General features: G+C 37.3%; 1 protein-coding gene across 1 annotated transcript; it reads right to left on the bottom strand.

Moving 5' to 3' along the window:
• Nucleotides 1-1,984: 1,984 nt before the first annotated feature.
• LOC146564522 (complement C4-B-like) lies at nt 1,985-20,365 on the bottom strand. Its single transcript, XM_085292390.1, has 41 exons — nt 20,227-20,365; nt 19,740-19,929; nt 19,468-19,639; nt 19,290-19,360; nt 19,079-19,167; nt 18,921-19,003; nt 18,737-18,824; nt 18,070-18,187; nt 17,823-17,964; nt 17,435-17,547; nt 17,198-17,350; nt 16,947-17,114; nt 16,661-16,852; nt 15,833-15,976; nt 15,613-15,736; nt 14,329-14,400; nt 14,027-14,239; nt 13,795-13,906; nt 12,019-12,089; nt 11,788-11,927; nt 11,466-11,681; nt 11,323-11,374; nt 11,148-11,237; nt 10,858-11,064; nt 9,888-9,963; nt 9,570-9,747; nt 7,838-7,933; nt 7,168-7,330; nt 6,842-7,023; nt 6,552-6,710; nt 6,417-6,476; nt 6,253-6,343; nt 6,009-6,177; nt 5,770-5,854; nt 4,175-4,249; nt 3,998-4,100; nt 3,808-3,897; nt 2,957-3,055; nt 2,749-2,832; nt 2,537-2,669; nt 1,985-2,463 (listed from the first exon to the last, which is right to left on the bottom strand). The coding sequence occupies exons 1-41, from the start codon at nt 20,289-20,291 to the stop codon at nt 2,325-2,327; spliced, it is 5,067 nt and encodes a 1,688-aa protein (XP_085148516.1). The 5' UTR covers nt 20,292-20,365; the 3' UTR covers nt 1,985-2,324.
• Between the last annotated feature and the right edge of the window lie 1,916 nt (nt 20,366-22,281).

Genomic DNA, 22,281 nt, shown 5'->3' with positions numbered 1-22,281 from the left:
ACACTTTATGGTGTGATTGTAGCGCCGTAGGGCATCCCTGAAAAACTTTGAAGTCTGTTCTTTTAATGCCCTTTCATATGATATATTACTCAATAACACATTATTATTACTCGATACTCAATATAAACAGACAGACAAACAAACAGAAGCATACTTGCGCCCTGCCTTTGGGAGGAGAAAGCTATAAGACTGAACAGCAGCAGTCTTCTGAGGCATTCGGATCTATGGAATTGAGTTATATTAACACCACTGTGTGTTTTTACAGCTGTAATTGTTAAATTGTAGCTTCTTTTGTTAGATTACAAAAATGTAATCACATAACCTAAAGGGCAAGGATACAGTCAAAACAATTAACATGTAGTGTGGGAAAGCCAGGAATGGTTACACTGCATGTATAAGTATACAAGCAAGGCTACACATGCATATACACATTTACCTAATTAACTGGTTTCTATGAGCCATTTTACAGATACATACACACTTTCCTGTCTGTCTATAAATTAATCTCTGAGTCACAGAAGTCAAATAAACCAGTAACAAAGTAATGGGAAAGTCAGGTATATTCTTTTTCAGATGCGTATGTTGATTTGAAAACTGAAACTGAAGAAGCTGAGTGGTATTCCCCTATCCACCTTCTGTGGCAAAGTTTTATCCTGTTAACAGAACAAATCATGCTAAACAAAGTGAAAAACAAAAAGACAGCGCAGCATGGACTGCTAAGTGGGGGGTCCCGCTTTATCTTGCGGCACCGTCCTGAAACACCTGTGCCTTTTACGCCGCTCGACATCGTAGACCACCCTCAAACTGCTGACCCTCTCTTGGCCTTTGGAAAAAAAAAATGGTTATAGACGTGCCATCAACACCTATGGCAAATGCACACCTGAGAAAATACACCTGATTATATGAGCACACTTCAAATTTCCCCCAGAGCTGTTCCCAGATGTTGCTCAAGCACATTTCATAGGCCAGAGCAGGTCAGATTGTACTTGGAATGGAAAATGTACATTTACAGTAAATCCCTTTGGGCAATACACAAATCTACCAAAAATAAACACTTTATTTTTCAACTGCACTTCAATCAGTTGTTGTTGTGAGAATAACTTATTGCGTTGCGTAAATCAAGTGTTCTTTGGTTTACGTCATTATACGAAAACTCATGTCGAAACTGTTCGGTCACGACAAGCCACTGCTTACTTCGACAAGAAAAAAACCCCCCATCTTTTTAAAATGTGTTGTTGGCAGCTCACAGCACACCAAAGCAATCTCGAGATGAAAATATGCGATGCTGAAGTCAGACTATTTATTTAACTTTTATTGGTTCAGATTTAATGAAATGTCTAATGGTGAGGCTGAAACAGTGCGCACATTGATCTGGTTGTGATTGAAGTTATGGTCAGTGCGCTGTGTTGCTTACATTGGACCTGGACTCAGAGATTAGAATAATATAAGCACATAAGCCTTTGCTTGTTCTCAGCCACTTCACCGTGCAACCCGGCACCTCTGGTTTTCTCCCCGCCCCTCTGCATTACCTGCAAGTTATATAACTGCACAGAGTACCCCATGTTGCATTTGTGTAATATGACCACATTTTAGGGACTACAGATCAAATTTAATGCTTGTGAAGAGATGATTGAACCATATCTTGTCAGTGTGCAAATCCATGAGCAGCAATGGACTCGTGCACTAAAAGCCACCCCCTCCTCCCCTTTTCTCCTCAACCTGCAGATGTTATATCGTGAGGGGGTGACTGGAATTACACTGAGTACAGAGACCCCTCTCAGAGCCTTTGCTGCAGTAAAAAGAAGAAAAAAAACATAAAAACAAATATATTCGACAGAAACCTAAATCAAACCACACTGAATCACACTTCTGGGAAAAAATATGAAAGTGCAGACATACATGTTTGGGCCCACTGTGTTTCTTTTTACCCAGTTGCTTCTGTTTCATTTTAAGTTATAAAATGAATATTATGCAAACAATGACATATTCTCTATAGCATGAAGATGTTTTTATTTAACATGAAACACAGACCGTTGTTTTGCATATGAAAGATTACATTTCAAAGCGATGGAGTCACACTCAGTATGTCTACCAATGTCTTACTGTACTTACTGTATATGTTTCAAGGTTTTATCATTTTGATTTATAGGTAGCTAGATAGATGCAGAGCATACATGTATAGCTATGTACTGTGAGGTGGTAGTAGAATAAGCCAAAAAGTATAAGAAAAACAACAAAAGCTCTAAGCACTCATGCTAATCGTGTATCTGATGGGAAAGTCATTTAATCAAGCTCCATTAAAATGACAGTGAAAGCAGTTTGTTTCACTGTCTGCAGCCATCTATCATGTACTCTTGTACAAAGTCATTAAAATGCCTACAAGACTTTCTATTAGCACTTTTACTACATTCTTCTGAAGGCTTTTTTTCAACCCACGTGTTTGATTCCAGCAGATACTGCATCCTATAAAAAGAAGAAAGCAATGAAGAGAGAATCGTTCTCTGAAATCTTTCCTTAATATCCCTGATATACTTACATTCCACTTGTATCTTTTGTGGTGCCATCTTTGCCCATGATGAGATACTGTTTTCCCATGTCTAGTTTTCCTTTGCAGTGAACCCTCTTAGCAAACACTCGGACAGAGTTCTTACTCACCAACACATCGTTATCTAGTAGAAGGATTATAATTATTATATTTAAAGAAAGTCTTCAAATAAACATAATGAAAGGCAACAATAGTTCACTTACTCGATTTGAGAACCTCAATTATAAGAGTGGTGTACAACTCAAAGTTACTCTTCACAGAAATACTGGAGACCTCAACGATGTATGCTGGAATACAAAACAAATATAGAAATAATGCAGTGATTAACACCCCCAAAAATGCTAACAAGCTAACTAGCAAACAGTTAATATTTGATTCTTTTCACGTAAATGTCTTGTTTAGAATACTGACCGTAATCTACGATAGGGAAGGAGCAAGCATGTTGGACACGGGTAACCTTCCAAATTTTTTGTCTTGGATCAAATGTTTTTTGTAGGGTATGACAGGGTCCTATAAAAAGATTTTTAAAAAGTCAAGACACTTATATTTTTTTGATTGTTTTTTACACAAAATTACATAAAATTAAAAACAGACATGTTTCTGTTATGGAAGTCCCAGCATGGACTCAGGATCACTTTTCTGTGAATACAGCTGTTGGCTTCATCAAAGTCATATATTAGCACATCTCGAAAGGCACCCTCAATTCTGAAAGGTCTGTATGCATTGCAGAGCAACATATGCTGCTATCCAGGCAATATATATCAGGGAAGGTCTTGCATATTTCAGCAAGACAATGTAAAACCATACAAAGCATCAAGTTAAGAAACATGATATTTTAGTAACGAGCCTGGGTGCTCAACTAGTCTGCCTGTAGTCCAGACCTCTGCCCAAGTGAAAACATTTGGTGCTTGACAAAATGTAAAATATGACAAAAAAGACCCACAAGTGTCGAGCATCTCAAGTCCTGTATCAAACAAGAATTGGACAACATTCATCTCTCAAAAGTCCAGCGCTATTTCAGACATATACAGAAATTTACAGACTTTTGTTTTTTGAGATGCGTTGCTGCCTTTCAATTAAAAATGGGCTATTTTTTTTAAACATTTTAAGCAGTTTAAACATTTAATATCTTTTCAGTTTTATTTTGAATAAAATATGACTTTATGAAATCTGAAAATCATTGGATTCAGTTTTTATTTTGATTTTAGACGGCCGTTTTAGATTTGGGGGTGTCATTGTAGTGTACTAAATTTTTTTTGTACTTTCTGCGCATTCGCACACGTCCTCTGAACACAGTTTGGATACCATCTTGCTTCTTTGTGGTGCAGCGTAGAACACAGTACACTTTCTGTCTGTAAGAAAAACACATAGTACTATTTATGAAGTCCTATTCAATAAAAGAGATCGCATATGTGTTTGTATAAAGAGAGAAAGAAAGAACGACAGTCTTACCTGGTTCATAATAATCATAGAATGTGGCTGGAGCAGGCTGTAGAAGCCCAACTGGTACCAGTTGTTTAGCTTCAAAACTAATACATTCCTCATCCTCTTTCACCTTCACAGAGATAAAAAAGTAAATCTAACATTTGACAAGCACATTTATTTTCCATAACCTGAATTCATCCATACCTCGTTGAAGTAAATCAGAAGTCTTCCAAAATACGTCTCATAATGGTCAATGTAATGTTCAGGTGAATCTTTTAACTGGGGAAAAAAAGAATTAAACAATTTTGCATTTTAGCAGAAAAAAAGAATCTTCTGAAGTTTCAGTGTGAGTACAGGTCATTCCAGTTTCACATGTAACTTTTATTATAATATTTTTGATGTGCTCTTTGAAACCACAAAATATTTTTTTCTTGAGTTAAATGAGATTTCTGTATGTTAAATATAGCTAACTTAAAATAACTTCACACATAGATAAAGAAAAGATCTAAAGACTAAATACATTTTTTTCACAAGTTTTCTCTCTTTAACAGAGAAAACTAAAGGCTTGTATTTGTTTACTGTAAATTTGCAAAAACATCTTATTAAGGTTATCAATTGTGTTTTTAAACTTAGCACAAAAAGTAAGATCATTTGTGTTTGGTCAGTTTTTTCTTTTTTGTAACAATACTTCTTGACAAGAAATCTAATACTGCCAGAAAGCCTGTGTTTTACCCTTAAATGGCGCCACATTTGTAAGCAAAATATATATGTATAGTTCTGTGTAAATAATCATTCTGTACATACCATAATTTTTAATCCTAAAACTGTTTATAACCTGCATAGTTCACATTTCTGTATAACTGTATACCTCAGATTTCTGTATAGTTTTTTTTATTTCATATTTATATCCTGTTCATAGTCTGTACATACTTATAGTTATAGAATATTCATAACATACTTCATACTGTGTACATTATAACATACCCATAATAGACCCATTTCTGTAATACACTTACATATCTATATTATTGCTAATATATATTGTAATATATCTATATCATGGCTAAAGCAAACTGCATTTCATTGCCCTGTACCTGTGACATGTGCAATGACAATAAAGTTGAATTCTATTCTATTCTATTCTATTCTAAAATGCCTTATGGGTTAAGCATCACAGTTGAGTATGTGGGTTGCTCTGCCAATGCCAAACAGCTTATACTCCTGTTGACTCTTGTTTGGGTTGCTTCACATTGAAGTGTGAAGCAACAAGACATGTTTGCATCTTAATTCATTTGTTTCACAATATGGGCTCCAGCACCATGTGGAAGAACCATACACAGCTATAAAAGCCTGGCACCTCGTCCTCATGTTGGTCAGCAGCCCGGTTACACACTGCTGTGGGATGATTTCATGTTCTCATGCTGAAAACACCAGCTGATAACCACCTTTTATGTAACCACTAAGTCTGATTACTAATGTTAGTTTCCTGAGTATGACGAACTTACTTGGAAGTAGTATAATGCAGTTTATACAGGATCGAACCTTCCATATAGGCTTCTTGTCTTATTTTATGTTTATTTTTTACATTTTTGTAATTTCTAATTATCAGAATGACACCCCAGCACTTGTATTTATGTCACAGTGCAACTCTGACAAATATTGCCTCAAAGAATGTTAAAATGAAGCACACCACGTGCAATTCCCCTTCAGCGTAAATAATTGCTGTGGCATCGAGATTTGCACATGTCTAGAAAATCTTCTCTTACTTTGTAATGGGAGTAATGGTGAAGAATACCAACCTTATCCAGGTCCTCCGTTTTAGCCTCAAATCCACTCAATAATGTAATATCGGCAATGGCCATTCCTGTAAGATTCCTCTTCTTACTATGACCATGAATACAAAAAACAAAAGGACATTGAGAAAGACATTGATCAGGAAATGTTTTTTTTTTGTTTGTTTTTTGAACTGCACAGCTCATACTCTGAATTCATATTCATGAAAAGTAAATATGAATTTACTGGATCTCATTTAACTAACCTGACACAGACAGTGTAGGTAACAGCCTCATTTGGACTGAAGTTATTATCAATCTCTCTCCTGTATCGGGTGTGAGCATCAGACCCCTCAATGGCTGTTCGTCCCAGGTCTTCCTGGTCTTGTTTCGCATCATCGTAGTCATAGTATTCATAATTTTCTAATATCGGAGCTAGATAGACAAAGATTAATGTAAGTGTGTGCCTTTTATCAGTAGTTGTGATTTGTTAGCATTTACAAATCTCACCAGTGTACTTCACTTTCCCCTCCACTCTGACACTGATAGACACCTGGTCACATTCATCCTTGGGTTCCAATAAATGGTAAGCCTTAACAATCTACAAGGGACATTTAGAGTCAATTATAGATCTGATTGATAATATACAAATCAAAGATGTGAATCCAACATACTTTAAGCTTAATTTCTCCTTTTCCAGTCAGATGCACGGTGATGTTGTTCCCTGTAAATTTCTAGGGCAACAGAAAAAAAATTAGAAGGGGGTTTCATCTTATACAGATATGTCTGAGCGCATTGCTTTATGATACCTTCAGGCTGGTCTCTACTTTTTCCTTCTTATTTTCTAGTTGAAGTGTTACAATTTCATTCCTTCCAGCAGAGGTGAAATCTGCTTTCAGTTTTGGTTCTGGACTGGGAGGCTTTTTTAACTCGTACTCTGCGAGGGCTTCCAGGGCCATGAGCGTATCCTGGGAATGGTAAGAATTCTTAATAATATAATGGTTGACATGTCTTCCCTGACAGTGAATAAATGGTGTTAAACAACAGGGGAAACAGGAGTTCCACACAAAGATGGATTCTCCAGCTCTAGCCTAATCACCTGTGTTGACTTGAAGCCTCCATAATAGTTTTCTCTGGAGTTTAACCAACAGGCTGCTCTCTCTGCCCAGTTTATATGCCCAAGCTGAACAGCAGTTAGAAGGACGTAGGCTGTCGTCTCTATTGTGATAGCATCCAGCTTTGGGCTGTCATTAACTGCCCAAAAATAGCAGTCATTCGTTCCTAATAAAAAAAACAAAACAGAATAATTATACAAAAATTAGACATTATATGATAATATAGGAAGAGACAGCACATATAATTTGGTCATAGTAATAGATTATTGTATGTATAGTGCCCACACTCATTTTCTTGTACTGGACATACCTTTAATAGCCGCTGCTTCCACTTTTTTCCATATATGTGAATGATCTGTTGTATTTGGCATGCACACTGAGAGGCAATAGGCTGTAATGGCGACAGCATAGGGATGCTGCAGCTCCACTGCGAGTGACTGGAGATATGATGTTGAAGAGGAAATACTTGGTCTCTGGAAGAGAATAACATGAAGGTGGTGAATTATTTTTTGCTCATATTTGTTGTGACTTATGGGCTAACTGTGGCAAATAAAAATTAACAATTCTCAATGTAGCATCAATTATTTTGTGTCCCCGAACCTGATGAATGTCCTGTTTTATCTAAATAGCAACAGTAATGCTAATATATAGAACGTTTTTCACAGGACTCCCTGCAGGTGAAACATTAAGTACATCCTGACACCTTTCATAGGAATTAGGAAGGTAAGTAGCAACCTAGTGCTTCTAATTAAATGCACCGGAATAACTGATCATTTGTGAGCGTGCTCACCACTACAAAAGCAGGAAATTTGGCATATGCTTTGGTTATTTTTCTCTTTTGTGTAATATTCCATCAGAGTTTATCATTTAAATGCTGTCTGGACTGCAGTCTGGACTCAGATACCAGACTGACTACAATTACCCACTTGTAGTCAAAACTAGTAAAAAAAGTACAGTTGGTTTTTAATATCACCACTCACCACTTTATTTTGCATATCAGGCTGGAGAAATTCGACAGACCGGTACAGTGCAAGAGTTATGAAAGCAGTCACTGATGCATCTTGGTCTTTGTCTATCTAGATTAAACACACAGATATAAAGTTGCACTCAGATCACTGTATTTTGGTTTGTTGTATTTAGATCTAAATGGGAGACAAATTAAAGGAAAAGAATGAACATTATAAAATGCAGTGCATTGGCCCATCACATGCTGCCAGAACAGCTTTAATGTAACTTAGCATTGACTCGACCAGTGTCTGGAGCTCTGATAGTAAAATAGTATGTTCTTCTTCCAAAAATATTCCCTTCTTTTTGTGTTTTAGTTAGATTTAAAGATGATGACTATTGCAAAGAAACCGCTGCCATCAGGATGGAAATGGGCCAACCAAGGCTTTATGACTTTTCCTTTAATTTGTCATCTGTTTATACCCCTAATGTTCTAATTAGGGGTGCAACGATATACAAAATTCAGGGTTCGGTTCGATACTTTGGTGTCACGGTTTAATATTTTTTCGATACCAAAATTTTTTTATGCTTTTTTAATTTGTCATTTATTAAAATTATAAATATATATTTTAACTCAAAAGTACAGTTTTTAAATTTAATGTTGCTGAAAGAACAAAGTAATAAAAAAATAAATCTATCTGATCGAGAAATCACTCATCTTTGGAAAAGAGAGTTTATTACAGAGAAATTTCTCTTTCCAAAATAAAAGCTATACTATATGCTTCTTCTGGGCTATATTCTCAGCAGCATATTAAACATATCAGGTCCCCATAAGGGGAATCATGTGCTAACGGCTGTCTAAATGACTCGGGTAAAGTTTGTAGCATGTGTGCTTGTTGTTTTTGTCGGCTTCCACTTGTCTTTGCACTAGGATGATGTCGGAGTCAATGTGCAGTCATATTAATTGTGTTCCCACTAGTGCTGTCAGCGTTAATCTGAAATGACGTTAACGCCACAACACGGCAAATCTCCGTTAACGAGCTACCGCGGATCGCCCCGTGCTTGGGGCTAGACGGCCAACACATTAACGAGCCAGTAGTTCCCACCCATGTAATTGAGCATTGCGTGGCACATCCGACATACTGTTTTACTTTCGTCCATGATGCGCTTACCTTCAGGGTCATACTTCACATGAAGACTCTGTTTTGTTTTATTTATTTTCTTTTTGGTTTTATCTGAGCACAATGTGGAAAAATGTTGCCGTTAATTTCAGCATTTTTCACTTTACAAACGGCGCCCCATACATATGTGTGTATTTACATATATATTCATATTTGTAAATGCAAGTATGTGTACTTGTGTACATATTGTTTTTTTTCTGTATATGTCTGAAATAAAGATACAATAATAATAATAAAAAAAAAGACCAAAATAGTTCCAAAGGCCAGATCTGAATGAGGGTGGGGGAGGTTCAATTTGCCATTTTGCAATGAGCTTAGCTTCTGTCTTGCTAGCTTGCACTGTGCTCAGTGGATCTGCGCTCAACAGTGCAGCCTAGGCGGAGTAGTCGAACGCAGATCCACTGAGCTCTCAACACAGACAGCATCGTCAGAAGAAAAGTTGATAAAATAAATTAAAAATTTTGTATTGTTCGATACATATGCTTACCGAACCGACAGCACTGTATCGAACGGTTCAATATCGATATGAGTATCGTTGCACCCCTAGTTCTAATATGCACAATACATTTATTTTGCGAGAATTTACCAGGGTTCCTTTGTGTAGCACAGGATTTGGGTCACTGAATGACCCATCATGTTTCTGGACTGAGAGCAAGTAACTGACTGATCTTCTGATGTCTTCTCCTAATCTGACGTTCTTCCGTTCTTCATTAGTCTGACGCTGAGTCACAAATGAAAACATTTTTACTATAAGAGCAGTCACCCTGAGAACATGAAAAAACAAAGTGAAAAGGTTGATTCATTATTATTCATAATGGAGATTTTAAAATATAAATATAAAGTGAGATTCAAATTACTACTTTACATCCAAAACTAAAGAAGAGTTATATAAACCCATACTCACCAATTACTCGATGGCACATAACTCAATGTACCATAGGCTCCATCATGCCTTCTATAGCTTGTGATGTGTTTACTGCCTAGCAAAAAAGTACACTGTGCTTATAAAAGTGTCAGTTCATTACTATATATATATGAATACATATATGAATCACGAAGGCGAAATACAAGCATAGTGATGATTTGTGACACAAAACTGACTTTTCCCCTAATTAAAACACAGAAAGTTATTCCATAAAAAAATTTGTGAGTGCATTTCAGTGCATTTCAAGTATGATTTTTTTTTTTACAATAACTTTAACATATTTAATAAGGTTATGTATTTTTTTTTTTTTACCTTTATTCTATTGATTTTTACCACAGTCAAAAATTGTAATCTTTTTTGTTTGCATAATTTTTTCCAACATATTTGAGTCCTCATAGCTTCTGAACTACAGGAGATGAAAACACATGAAATCTTTTGAGCTAAAAACACATTCAAGCTCCATTTTTGGTTTATTATGCACCCAATCCAAAAATAATAATCTAAAAAGTCCTGTATTTGTTCATTAGGATTTGTTCTTCAATTACTATTGAGCAAAACTTTACCAATTTAATGATGCAGAGTACAGAAAAAAGCACTCACATCCTTAATGTTTTACTTGCTTTCTGATAAGTCACTAGAGAAAACTTTTTTTAAAAAGTGCATGCTGTGTATACTTGATGGTGTTGTATTACCATGTGGGACAGGAGACTGGTTAAATTGAGCTACAGTATATTTCAAGAGCCTGTAACTCAGCTCTAACATCATTAAACTAAGGTGAACTTCATGCTAAAATATTTGTTCAAGAAATCCTTCGGAGAGGTCAAATGGTAACTTTTTTAAGATCCGAATAATTGTATGTGGACTGACCAGTGAATCTATAAATTATAAAACAATTTTAATTTGTAGCATATTTAGCGCCTAATAAGGATATTTTTTCATGTCTTCCTACCTTGCTCAAGTTTAATAAGAGCATCTTCTCTGCTGCCAGGTGGCAGCTCAAACCACTGATTGCTCAAGTCAAGGTACCGGAAAGCTAAAACTGTAGGTCCCAGTTTTGACATTGTCTGCTCTAAACATCCAGTTGGCAAAACAATCATTTCAGCAACCCTTTCAGTAGAAAGAAGCTTTCTTGCATATGAATCACCAAAGCCATTCCCTGTTGAATGAGAGAAATTAAATAATAAGATGTCAGGTATTTCTAAAAGTCAACAAATTTTATGTCTGTGTCTCAGTGTCTACCTTCTACTGAAACAAATATATTGGAGCTGGAGTCAGGGACTGTGTCATCTGGTAAGGATCCGTCAATAGTTATAGTCTTTGTGCTTCTTCCTATCATAACAGAGATAAGTATAAAAAGGAGAACAATAACTATGACTGACATTAAACTATCCATCAGAAATACAAACCCACTCACCATCTAAGTTATGGACACTGGTTTCTTGATCTCTCTTTTCTAATCCTTCTTTCTACAACATAAGATAGAAGACAACCAGTTTATAGTATGCCTTGTTTTTGGAACTCAGACTGCCATAAAAGTATCTTATACATTTCACTCACCTGCACATTCAAAGTTTTTTCTATTGCATCTATTCCGAAGCTATTCTTCATATCATAGAGACGTATTTTGATGGGTATTGAACCAGCGACCATGGGCACAGCAGAGAAGGAGACAAACTGAGAGGATCGGGGTGCAAGAGTAATGTTAACATAAGATGATTTCGTGGCTGAACCAGGAGAGCAAAGTCCTTCAGTTTGTTCCATGTGCACTGCCACCTGTGAACATGCAGGTGTCCAAGAAGACAAAAAAATCTTTACTTATTCCACACAAAGTAGTTACTGTTTCCAGTGACACTCAGCGCTGATGTTGAGGTTAATCTACCTGCAGTTCGGAGTCATCATAGTTGTAGATAACAGGTGAAACTGACAGCTGCTCAAATTTTTTCACAAATGAAGGCAGTCTCAGAGACACAAATGACGTCTTAAAGGCTCTGATCTCAAGTGGCTTATCGACACAGAAACCTGAGTGAAACACAGAATAGAAGTAAGTTGCAGTTAATGAGATCCAGTCAAATATCTGTGATGTGTTTATAAAGCACAGAGTAATGATTACCTGTGGATGGAGATAATGTGACAATCTGAATCTCCCATGTGGTGATGGAATCAGGAAGGAGCAATGAGTAGCTACAAGAGTTTTTGATGAAGAGAAATCAAATTAAATCAAATCAATCAGACAAATGACACAGTTTATACGGGGGTTCAAAGATAAGCTGCTTAAGTGAAATAATCACACATTATTCAAGCAATAACAATTAAGATGAGTACATAAACAAAGCAACTGCATGGTGTCATTATGCATCGAACAACTGTATTTGACTGGAAATGGATTTGTGTATATAAAAAAAAAAAATTCCCCACTCGCCCCTTCAAGCTCGGGTCCTCTACCAGAGGCCTGGGAGCTTGAGGGTCCTGCGCGTTATCTTAGCTGTTCCTAGGACTGTGCGCTTCTGGACAGAGATCTCCGATGTAAAATGGTAAATGGCCTGCATTTATATAGCGCTTTTCTAGTCCCTAAGGACCCCAAAGCACTTCACACTACATTCAGTCATTCACACACACATTCACACACTAGTGATGGCAAGCTACATTGTAGCCACAGCTGCCCTGGGGCGCACTGACAGAGGCGAGGCTGACGGACACTGGCGCCACCGGGCCCTTTGACCACCACCAGTAGGCAAACATGGGGTTAGTATCTTGCCCAAGGATATTTGGCATGCAGCCAGGAGGTAGCCTGGGATCGAACCACCGACCTTCTGATTAGTGGCTGACCTGCTCTGCCACCTGAGCCACAGCCACCCCACATGATGTTGTTCCTGGGATCTTCTAGAGCCACTCATCTAGTTTGGGAGTCACCGCACCTAGTCCTCCGATTACCACTGGGACCACTGTTACCTGATGAAGGCTCTTAGACTCCTGTTGATCTTGTATAGCTCCGATAGTTGGCTAACCTCCCTCCCTACTACCTTGATCTTAGCCTCTTGCCTCCTTCTCCATGGAGGGCACTGCCCCTTGTGGCTGTAGCCAAGCATCTCACTGATCACTGCTGCCATGGTGTAGATCAGCTTGTTAGTCTCGGTAATGGTGGCTGTAGGTATCGTCCACAGTGCTGCATTAACATAGTCTAACAGACTTTCTGAGGGTACTTCACGTAGACTTGGTAACCGGCTACGGGGGATTCAGGTTTCAAGCTTGGCCATGATCCCATCTTTCAGGTCACTTCCTCTCGCACTCAACGATCCTTCTTCTATCGCACTTGGTGCTTGGTACCCAATCTCGAGTGGGGTTGATCATATCACCCTCCTGACCTGGCGTCCTGGCTCAGCATTTGTGTTGTACCTCGTCAATCTCTAGCTGTGAGAGCCGTCCCTTCTTTCGTATGTTGGAACACTGAGCTAGTTGTTTCGCCGTCGTTGTGGATGTTGGGTATCGAAGATTCCATAGGTCCCTCATCCTATTCATGTAACCCCTTCAACGAGGGTTACTAGTGTAGTAGCATTCCAACAATGCCCTATTTTTGTCTCTTGCCCACCGATGCCTTCTTGTTCCAGTAGCCCACTTCTCGTCAGGGTGCCCTGGTTCCTCAACACCTGACACGGACCTTGTTCATCCGGGCAACATCCAAGCCGGTATGCCTCATATTTATCTGTCTCGCTCATGTCTGCGGTAGGCTCGCTTAGCATGGGAGGTCTAGCCTTAGGACCCTTACTGGATACAGACACCCCAGGGGGGAATCGAACATGCGATCCTCTGCTCCAAAGGCATGTAGTCTACACACACACATATATATATATATATATATATATATTAAAGGTACATTAAAAATGCTTACCTTTTTTTGTTGGAGACGTCAAATTCCACAAAACCAAAGCTTGGAGGAAAATATCTTCGGATATACTGAGAGGTTTCTGAGAAGAACTCCTCTATATCAGCAACGGATGCAGCTAAAAGCCAGAAAAAGTCAAAGTCAGTCAAAGTCAGACTTTGATAATTAAGCTACAGCTATTAAATGCTACTCAAGATGATTTTTAAAGTGTCAGCATAAAGTGTCAGTTTCATCTCACTCCTGCCAAATCCTTTTTGGAGTTCTTCCTGGATCTTTTTTTGTCTTAGACGCTCCGCTTCAAGGCAGCACTTTAAAAACACTTCAGCACAAGTTGGATTTTTTTTCACTAGAAGGACCCGATCAGCTCTTTCCCGACATGTTCGTTCCATCGGGATTTGAGAAAATCCATAAACACAACAGTTTTGCAGCTCTTTCTCTGTGTAGTTCAATTCTAAAGAAAATAAAAGACACATTTAGCATGTTCTTGCAAAAAATATTTTATACAATCAGACCAAAGTTTTAATACTAGAATCTTCTTACTCATGGCCATCATTTCGGGTTGAAGGTCCACTGAGCGTCTTTGTCGTGTTAATGAAGAATTACAACCAAAATCTAGTAGTAGGAGAGAAGCAGGAAAGCAACAGAAAAATGATTCGAATGGAATAAAAAAATGTAATACGTATTTATTAGCTGTTGTTGTAGGAAATAATTTGGAAAAGCGAAAGTGCTTCTTCCTACTGTCCAAAGATATGCAGTTAGTGGGGATAGGTTAATTGGAAACTAAATTGCCCATAGATGTGAATGCAGGTATGAATGTGAGTGTGAATGATTGTTTTCATGTGTTAGCCCTGTGATAGACTGGCGACCTGCCCAGGGAGTAGGCTGCCTCTTGCTCTAAGACAGCTGGGATAGGCTCCAGCAGCCCCCCCCCCCCCCCATGACCCTGAAAAGGATAAGCGGAAGAGAGTGGATGTATGTATGTATGGATGGATGGATGGATGGATGGATGGGAAAGTGTTGTGTTTATGGTTGGATTGATGGAAGCTTTATTCTCAAAGTCAGAAAATACAATTTTTTATTTAAACAGTGAAGTCTACATAAAATACAATTCCTTAAAAGACACTCATTGTATTTTAAAACGGAAAATAACCTAAAGATATCATAATAATATGAAGTAACAACTGCTATGGCATTCAGAACACCTTGGTACTAATTAACAGAGGTTGTTAGTTTTCTTTCTAAAAACAGGGTATTTTACTACATTAAAATAGCATAACAGAGCTCTACAACAATGTCGAGAGGAAATAAGCATGTTTCTTCACATTTTTGTGTGTTAGGGTCCTGACTTCAAAGACACGGGGATTGGTGCGAGGAAGATAATGAGGTGGAAATGAAAAAGGACCGGGCAATTGTGGAGGAAGCAGATAAGTAGGAGTAGAAAGTCATTATGAAAAGGACATGATATAGATATAAAAGTACAAATGTTGAATAGTCATATAAACTTTGAAAGAGCTTTTTGTGATCTTGATAAAATTTATAGGCAATAGGCAATACTACGTAAATGGCTAGTCTCTAATCGCATACATAAAACGAAACCAAGTAGAAAGGCCCTGTCCATCTCAGCTACTGTATTCAGGATGGTGGGACAACATGGTGGCTTCCACAGAGCTGTGCCCGCTCCTATGTATATTTTATTGGATTATTTCAATAATGTATTAAAAAAGTTTCAAGGAGAAGATATAATTACACACTAATCAATTAAATAACCTCAAAAAATTACCTAATGTTCCTTTAACTAAATGAAGAAAAACTTTTTTTTCTTACCCTTTCTCCACAGAAACTGGTCATTAGATACAGAAGCCAAGCCATTGTCTAACAGAACTGATGCTGAGTCAGGTCCACCACCATAGGAACAACCCAGATCATATGAGTTCATAGTAGAGAATACCTGACAATTGAGAAGAAAAGCTTAGACTTACTACTATGATTACCTATAAATTACAAAAAATACCATAAGTATGAAAGTAGTGTGTGAGACTGTAACCTGTTTGGGTGTGAGTTTATTGTCAGCATTGAGAGCGTAGAAGGCCTTATCCACAGTCAGCAAAGCCACTTTTGCGCTGTTCCCATGTAGATCAAAGTCTATCTTTAAATGTGTGTTAGGTTCAAGGGTACCTTTGCGTTGTACCTAAATTAAGACATTTAAGATATACCAGGATTTTTTTTTTTTGTTTAGTGAAGGAAAATTCAAATAATACAAATAGACTTCTCAAACCAAAATCAAATAAATCTATCAATATAAATACATGTAGATGTAGGCAATTTAAAAATCCAAATTATTTAAATATATGCAATGTTTGTACACCTCCATTAGTTAAATGTTAGTAAAAATTAGTTACAGCGCACACATTTGAAATAGTTTTGCTTTCTCTGCTCGTGCTGCACTTTTTTATCTGTTCTGTTTACTTACCTTGACATTTAGCTCACATTCATCCCTGACATGTCACTTCCTGTGTGTGTGTGTGTGTGTGTGTGTGTGTGTGTGTGTGTGTGTGTGTGTGTGTGTGTGTGTGTGTGTGTGTGTGTGTGTGTGTGTTGGAGTGGGGGGTGTTATATGATGATCTAAATGATCATTGGAACAATTTATTAACCCCTTAAAAATAAGAGGAAATTACATAGATAAACTAATATTCATAGGACATATTACAGTGTCCTGCAATGTTCTTGTCCAAATACTTATGGAAGTTATAGGTTAACGAACACTAAAAAAGGATCCAAATTAATGAGAATGAACAGATTTAAGCGCACACATTTGAAATAGTTTTGCTTTCTCTGCTCGTGCTGCACTTTTTTATCTGTTCTGTTTACTTACCTTGACATTTAGCTCACATTCATCCCTGACATCTACCCACACTGAATCAGCTATGACGTGACCGTTAGTGTTGTGATAGTAGCCAATCACACGGAACGATGGAACCATATTATGTGTTATCTGCAGTTGGTGTTTAGCTGATATACCAAGTGGGAGTGAGCCGGTGTTTACTACAATTCCCCGGCTTAAGACCTGAAACAAAGACAATTAAAACGTGTAAAATCAAGACAAAATGCTGCTCCTTTATGAGAATACACAATATTGCATTTAGTCAGATATTTCTGACCATGTAGTGTATATATCCACTGCGTGGGCTGTTGATGGTGTTGAATGTTATGGTAAGGAATTCATTCACAGAGTAGATCCTGCTGGTAAAAGTCATGTAAAGGTAGCTGTCATGTTGAGAGGAAGCACGTCGCATTATTTTTCTCTCTCGTAATCCATTTGTAGAAACCTGTTGGAGGCAGATGAACAAACAGTTAAAACTGGAATCAAATCTGTTAAACAACACCTTTGAATAAGGTTGGGGATACTAACTTCAACTGTAATATCAGCTTTATCATGAACATTAAAAGTATTGAACAGTGCCCCGTCTTGATCAGTGGTGCCTTCCCAAGGCTGTGATGTTGGTAGATTAATATTTACTGGCACACCAGCTGCTGGAGAGCCATCTGGCAGACGCACGAGCACCTATATGAAAAACAAAGAAAAGTTTTATTAAAGATCATTCCAGTAATTTGTGTAACTATTCCCATGTGTTAGTTTCAGACATACCACCACGTCCAGTGGATATCCAGGAATAAAATGAGATCGAGTTCGAGAGAGGTCTATCGTGTATTTGTGGGCGAAGATTCGCAGGTAAACTTCTGCCTCTTGTATTTCACCACCTAGGCCAAAAAATGTACACAGTATTATCAAGAAAAATAAAAGGTCGCATTAATATTTCTCCATGTCTTAATGAGTTTATCAATAGATTTATTATATTGGAACTTTTACTTATTAAATGCAATAATTAAATGTAGCTCCAGAAATTCTGTATTATGCACTGCTATATGAAACCACATTGTTTACAACAATTAAATACTCTCTAATATCTATGATTTCAAATAAAATAACCAAAAACAAACTCAGATATATTGATGAATGTAAATGTCTCCTTTACTTTGTATGTTTGTGACAAACACTCTCAAAAACAATCGATCTCCATTTTCCTGCATCTTAGAGAGGGTTGTTTTCAGCTGCCTCTGAAGTTTTGCATTTGTCTCATTAAACAAAAGAGAAACCTTTGCATTTCCATCTTTGACCTGCAAGAAACAGAGAAGTTTTGATAAAATGAAACAATAATGGCATGCAGTTTGTTACTCATTTTAAAATTAGCTGCATTGTGAATTTTGGATGGATTTCCTCACCGAACCGGTCTGCTCCAGTCCCTTGATAAAAGTCATTTCCTGACCGCCAGAGCCATCTTTTTTTACAAATCCAAACTGGCAGTGATAAGCACCTTTAACTTTTTCACCATGTGTGTACCTAAAGAAAACAACTGTTAACTGGAGCAAAGATAGTCTAAAAATGCAATAGTATATTTATACTTGAGACAGTCAATCCAAGCATTAAATGGTCTGACTCAAGCAGTGAATATTTTTTGTTGCTGAATTCAAGTTAATAAAAAGTTTTATTATTTTCACTGCATAGGAAATAATTATGGAAGAGAAAATGCCCAATCTCAAACTCCAGGTTTTCACCTGGTAAGTGATCAGAGGCTGCAAGGACCATCATGTGTCATAATGAGTCATTATGTGACATTAATTTCATTTTTCAAATCGTGCTACAGTAGACTTGCAGATTCCCTTACGTTTTTTGCATTTTTCATTGCATGAGTGTGCTTATTTGAATACTGGCAGCCCTTGGTCAGGTAATGACTTGGTTAAACAGTTAAACTGTTCTATTTGTTAAAAGTCATCCTGCTGATAAGATGTTGACAAAATCACCCCAATGCCAAAGCCTTAGCTTTTAACATTTCTTGACATGAATTTGCAAAGAAAGAGTTAGTTTAATGGAAGTAAAATTAGCACTTACATTGCTGAGATGGTGAATTGAAGATCTTTGTTGGTCAGCAAAATATATTTCGGATCCATTACGATGTTCACATCAAAGCTTGGTAAAACTACAGTTAGTAAATAAGTTATGAGAGTCAAAAGATACTTTCTGTGAATTTAAAAAAAAGATCTCAATTGCACGAATCAGTTTATAGTAAACTTACTAAATTTCTGAACTTTGAACTCTCTGAAGGCAGCATTTGCTTCATCACCCTCATAGTGTGCAGTAATCTTCCAAGTACCCGTTCTTTACGAACAACAAAGTACAGTAAGTGTCAAAATTCCTTGACATCTTCACTTTCATTGGAAATTTGTAACCTACTCAGAAACGTCAGGTATGAGGAATGAGTCTTGATGTACTCCTCCCTTTGCAATCTTCATGATTTTCATTATTCTATTTCCAGCAGCATTCTGTCATACAGTGACCAAACACAGACCAAGACAAGAAAGAGTGAATATGTTTCTGTCTTTCAAACTTGTATTACCAAAGACATTTATAAAGAAAATATATAATATTAATAATTATAACTCACAATTACTGATATGTGGACAGGTTCCTCATGAGGCCTCATCGTGTGGTCAAGAGTGAAGATTCTGTACTTCACTAAAAGAATGATAACATAAAAGGAATATAAAATGTCTTTTTCACAAAGTAATCACTGTTAGGTAAAGTCTGTAGAATTATTTAATTTTCTTTTACTTTGTTTCTACCTCTGTCTGCTGGGTTATAAATTGGCTGAGCTGTCTGAATGAAGATGTAGCCCCTGTGTTTTGACACCAGAACCCTTGTTAGCTTCGTGTTGGGTGTGAAGGATTGGCTCTCTGCCACGAGCATAACGTAAGAAGGAAATTGAGGCAATCCTAACAAAGAATCCATGTTTAGCTGTAAAGATGTAAATTATAAAGTTAGGGTAAAGTGGGTAGTAACATCTCAGTCCTGTCTTTTATTGTTTGCTTTTTGTTTGAGTGTGAAGTCTGCATACCTTGAGCTCAGCTATTTCAATCTTGTCTTCTTTAGTGCACGTAACCGTTTTCATCTCAGACACAACAGTACTAGAGATCTCATCCTTCAGGTAGAGCTTAACAGGTTTGTTAAGGTGACCCGGTCCCATCTGGACAAACACTTTCTCATTAACGCCCACGTGAAAGACTTTCGGGCCTGAGATGAAGAATCTGCACACAAAAATGAAAGATAGTGAACATTACATCTTTTAATAATCTGTTTCACATAATCTGATTTTTAGATAACTATGCAATCTGCAGTGCTGCATATTTGAGCGTATCTTACATTAAGTCAAGTTGATTATTAGGAAATAAATATGGGAATACCAACATATGATTTTTTTTTCATTTGTAAGGTTATGAAATTGTTTGAAGACAAAAACTTTAGTTATATTTAATTATATATATCAGTTAAAATGAGTAGACATCAGCCATTAAAGCATTACACTTCATTCTTCCTAAATTTACCTGTTTTGTGCTGAACACTCCGCGATCCATATCAGCAGCAGTATCACAAAAATGTGGCACTTCATCGCGCCGCTTTGATTACTTTGCCTGCTTTGACACAGACTTTAGATTAACTGCTGTTTTGTAAGTCACTCACCCCTGTTTCACAATATCTGGATCTCATTAATGCCCTCCCTCTGTTTTTTTCAGCTGCAGATGAACAGACTTATAAAACTTAAAACCAATTACAAAACTTTAAAAAATGCATGCATAAACACTCAAGGCATAATATGATAACAGTTTAATACTGCTAGATATAGCATGTTGCTCGATGCATGCTGTTGTTTAACACACAATGTGTTTTTTTTGTCAATTATTAAAATTATTAAATCTATATATATTTTTTTAACTTTGCACATTAGGTTTCAATAGACCACCAGACCAACATTTCTGACAACAAGCTGTTTGGTTTTATTAAAATCCGTTTTACATTGCTACTTGGCTTGCAGCCTGGAAAGTGTTCCTGTTTCACAATGTGTAACCATCTCCTCATTGGTCAGTTGAAGCCAGATTTCCCTTAAGTCATGTGGTTTACAAGAAATCATGTTTGTTTTTTCTGTTTTCATCCCCCCCCCCCCTCCTAGCTACCTTTGAAACTAAATGGCTGACAAATTATTTGACGAATACAGATTAATTGTTCTCTTTTTCTTTAGCAGTCATAGAGTATTTGTCATCCCTTTGTAATAGTTAGAAAAGCTGTTTATTCCACACTTGCTGGACATGGTGTCATGGTCCTGGGTCGAGCGACCCAGTGTTTGAGTTTTATGTATCTTTTGTATTCATTTGTGCCCTAGTTTAGTTCATCTAGTTTATTTTGAGGTTGCTGTTTAGTCCTTTGTTTCTTAGTGTTTATGTCATCTCCTCCTGTACGCAGTCTCCCTGGTTCGTGTGTCTACCTGTCATGCGTCATGTCTGTGTGGTTATGTTCAGTTCAGATCACGTCTAATCTCCATGTTTCCTGTTTTACTTTGAAAGTCTGTGTCTAATGTCAGTGTATGTAGTTTCACTTTTCCTGTCCTGTCATTAGGTTCATGTGTATCAGCTGTTCCCCCTCATGTGTTTCCACTTCCCTTGATCATCCCTTATGTGTATTTAGTCTCTGTGTTTTATTCAGTCTGTGTCGTGTCCTCACGACCAGTCTTTGTCATGGTTTTCTGAGTCTTCATAGAGAAGACTCAGAAGTTACTCCGGTCTACTCTCTTGTGTTCGCACCTGGGTCCACCACATGCACCACCGCATGGTCTGTCTCCTCAGATCGTGACACATGGTCCTTATGTGTGTATTAATTAGTGAATTGAATAATAAGGTAAATAAATATAGCAAGGCACTTCATGATATTCAAAATTAAACATCATTATGGTAATTAGATTGTTTTAAACTATAAATATAAATCTTTTTTCCAGTTGCTTCTGTTTCTTGCTACTTTGTGTGTGTATTACTGCTCCTTTGGACTAGTACTGTAATACACATGCAATGTCATTTGCTCAATATTAGACGATTTAAATGAAACACAGAACATTGTTTTGCATATAAATAAATGGTTAAAGGTTACAGGTTAAATCACAACGTGACTGAGTCATAAGCTTATACCATTTTGATTCATGGGTAGCTAGTGTTGAGAAAGATGGCATTACCTCTCTTTACATCTGAGAGAGGGTAAAAGGACTTAACATCCAGCCTTTTATGTTAAAAGTGTTACAGGGTGCTAAAACAGAGTTTATCTGTATGTGATTTTGCTAATAGTTAATAGGGTCTCTGTTTAAAAAGTCTTAATCTCTAATGCTATGATTATCACCCAGTAGGCAGACTGAGGTCAGATGGAGGCAGGAAGGATACTCGCCCAGCTCTAACTGCCCTCCTGATGTTGATCCTGCTCCCTCTGATTGCGTGCTTGTCAGTGTAGCAGCAGCTCTCCTCTAAATCTGTGCGCTTGGTAACTAACTAATGAAAATTAGTGGCCTTTAATAGACCTCAAGAATCTGTTCATTTTTAATGGTAGAGTAACCTGTGATAAAA

The sequence above is a fragment of the Mchenga conophoros genome, linkage group LG11 (genome assembly GCF_057382185.1).
Source record: "Mchenga conophoros isolate Kocher_MC1m ecotype Shallow Benthic linkage group LG11, M_conophoros_male_GT1.1, whole genome shotgun sequence".
NCBI classification, from domain to species: Eukaryota; Metazoa; Chordata; class Actinopteri; order Cichliformes; family Cichlidae; genus Mchenga; species Mchenga conophoros.
Note: the sequence above shows the minus strand (reverse complement) of the source record. Positions and strands in the feature narration are given on the sequence as shown.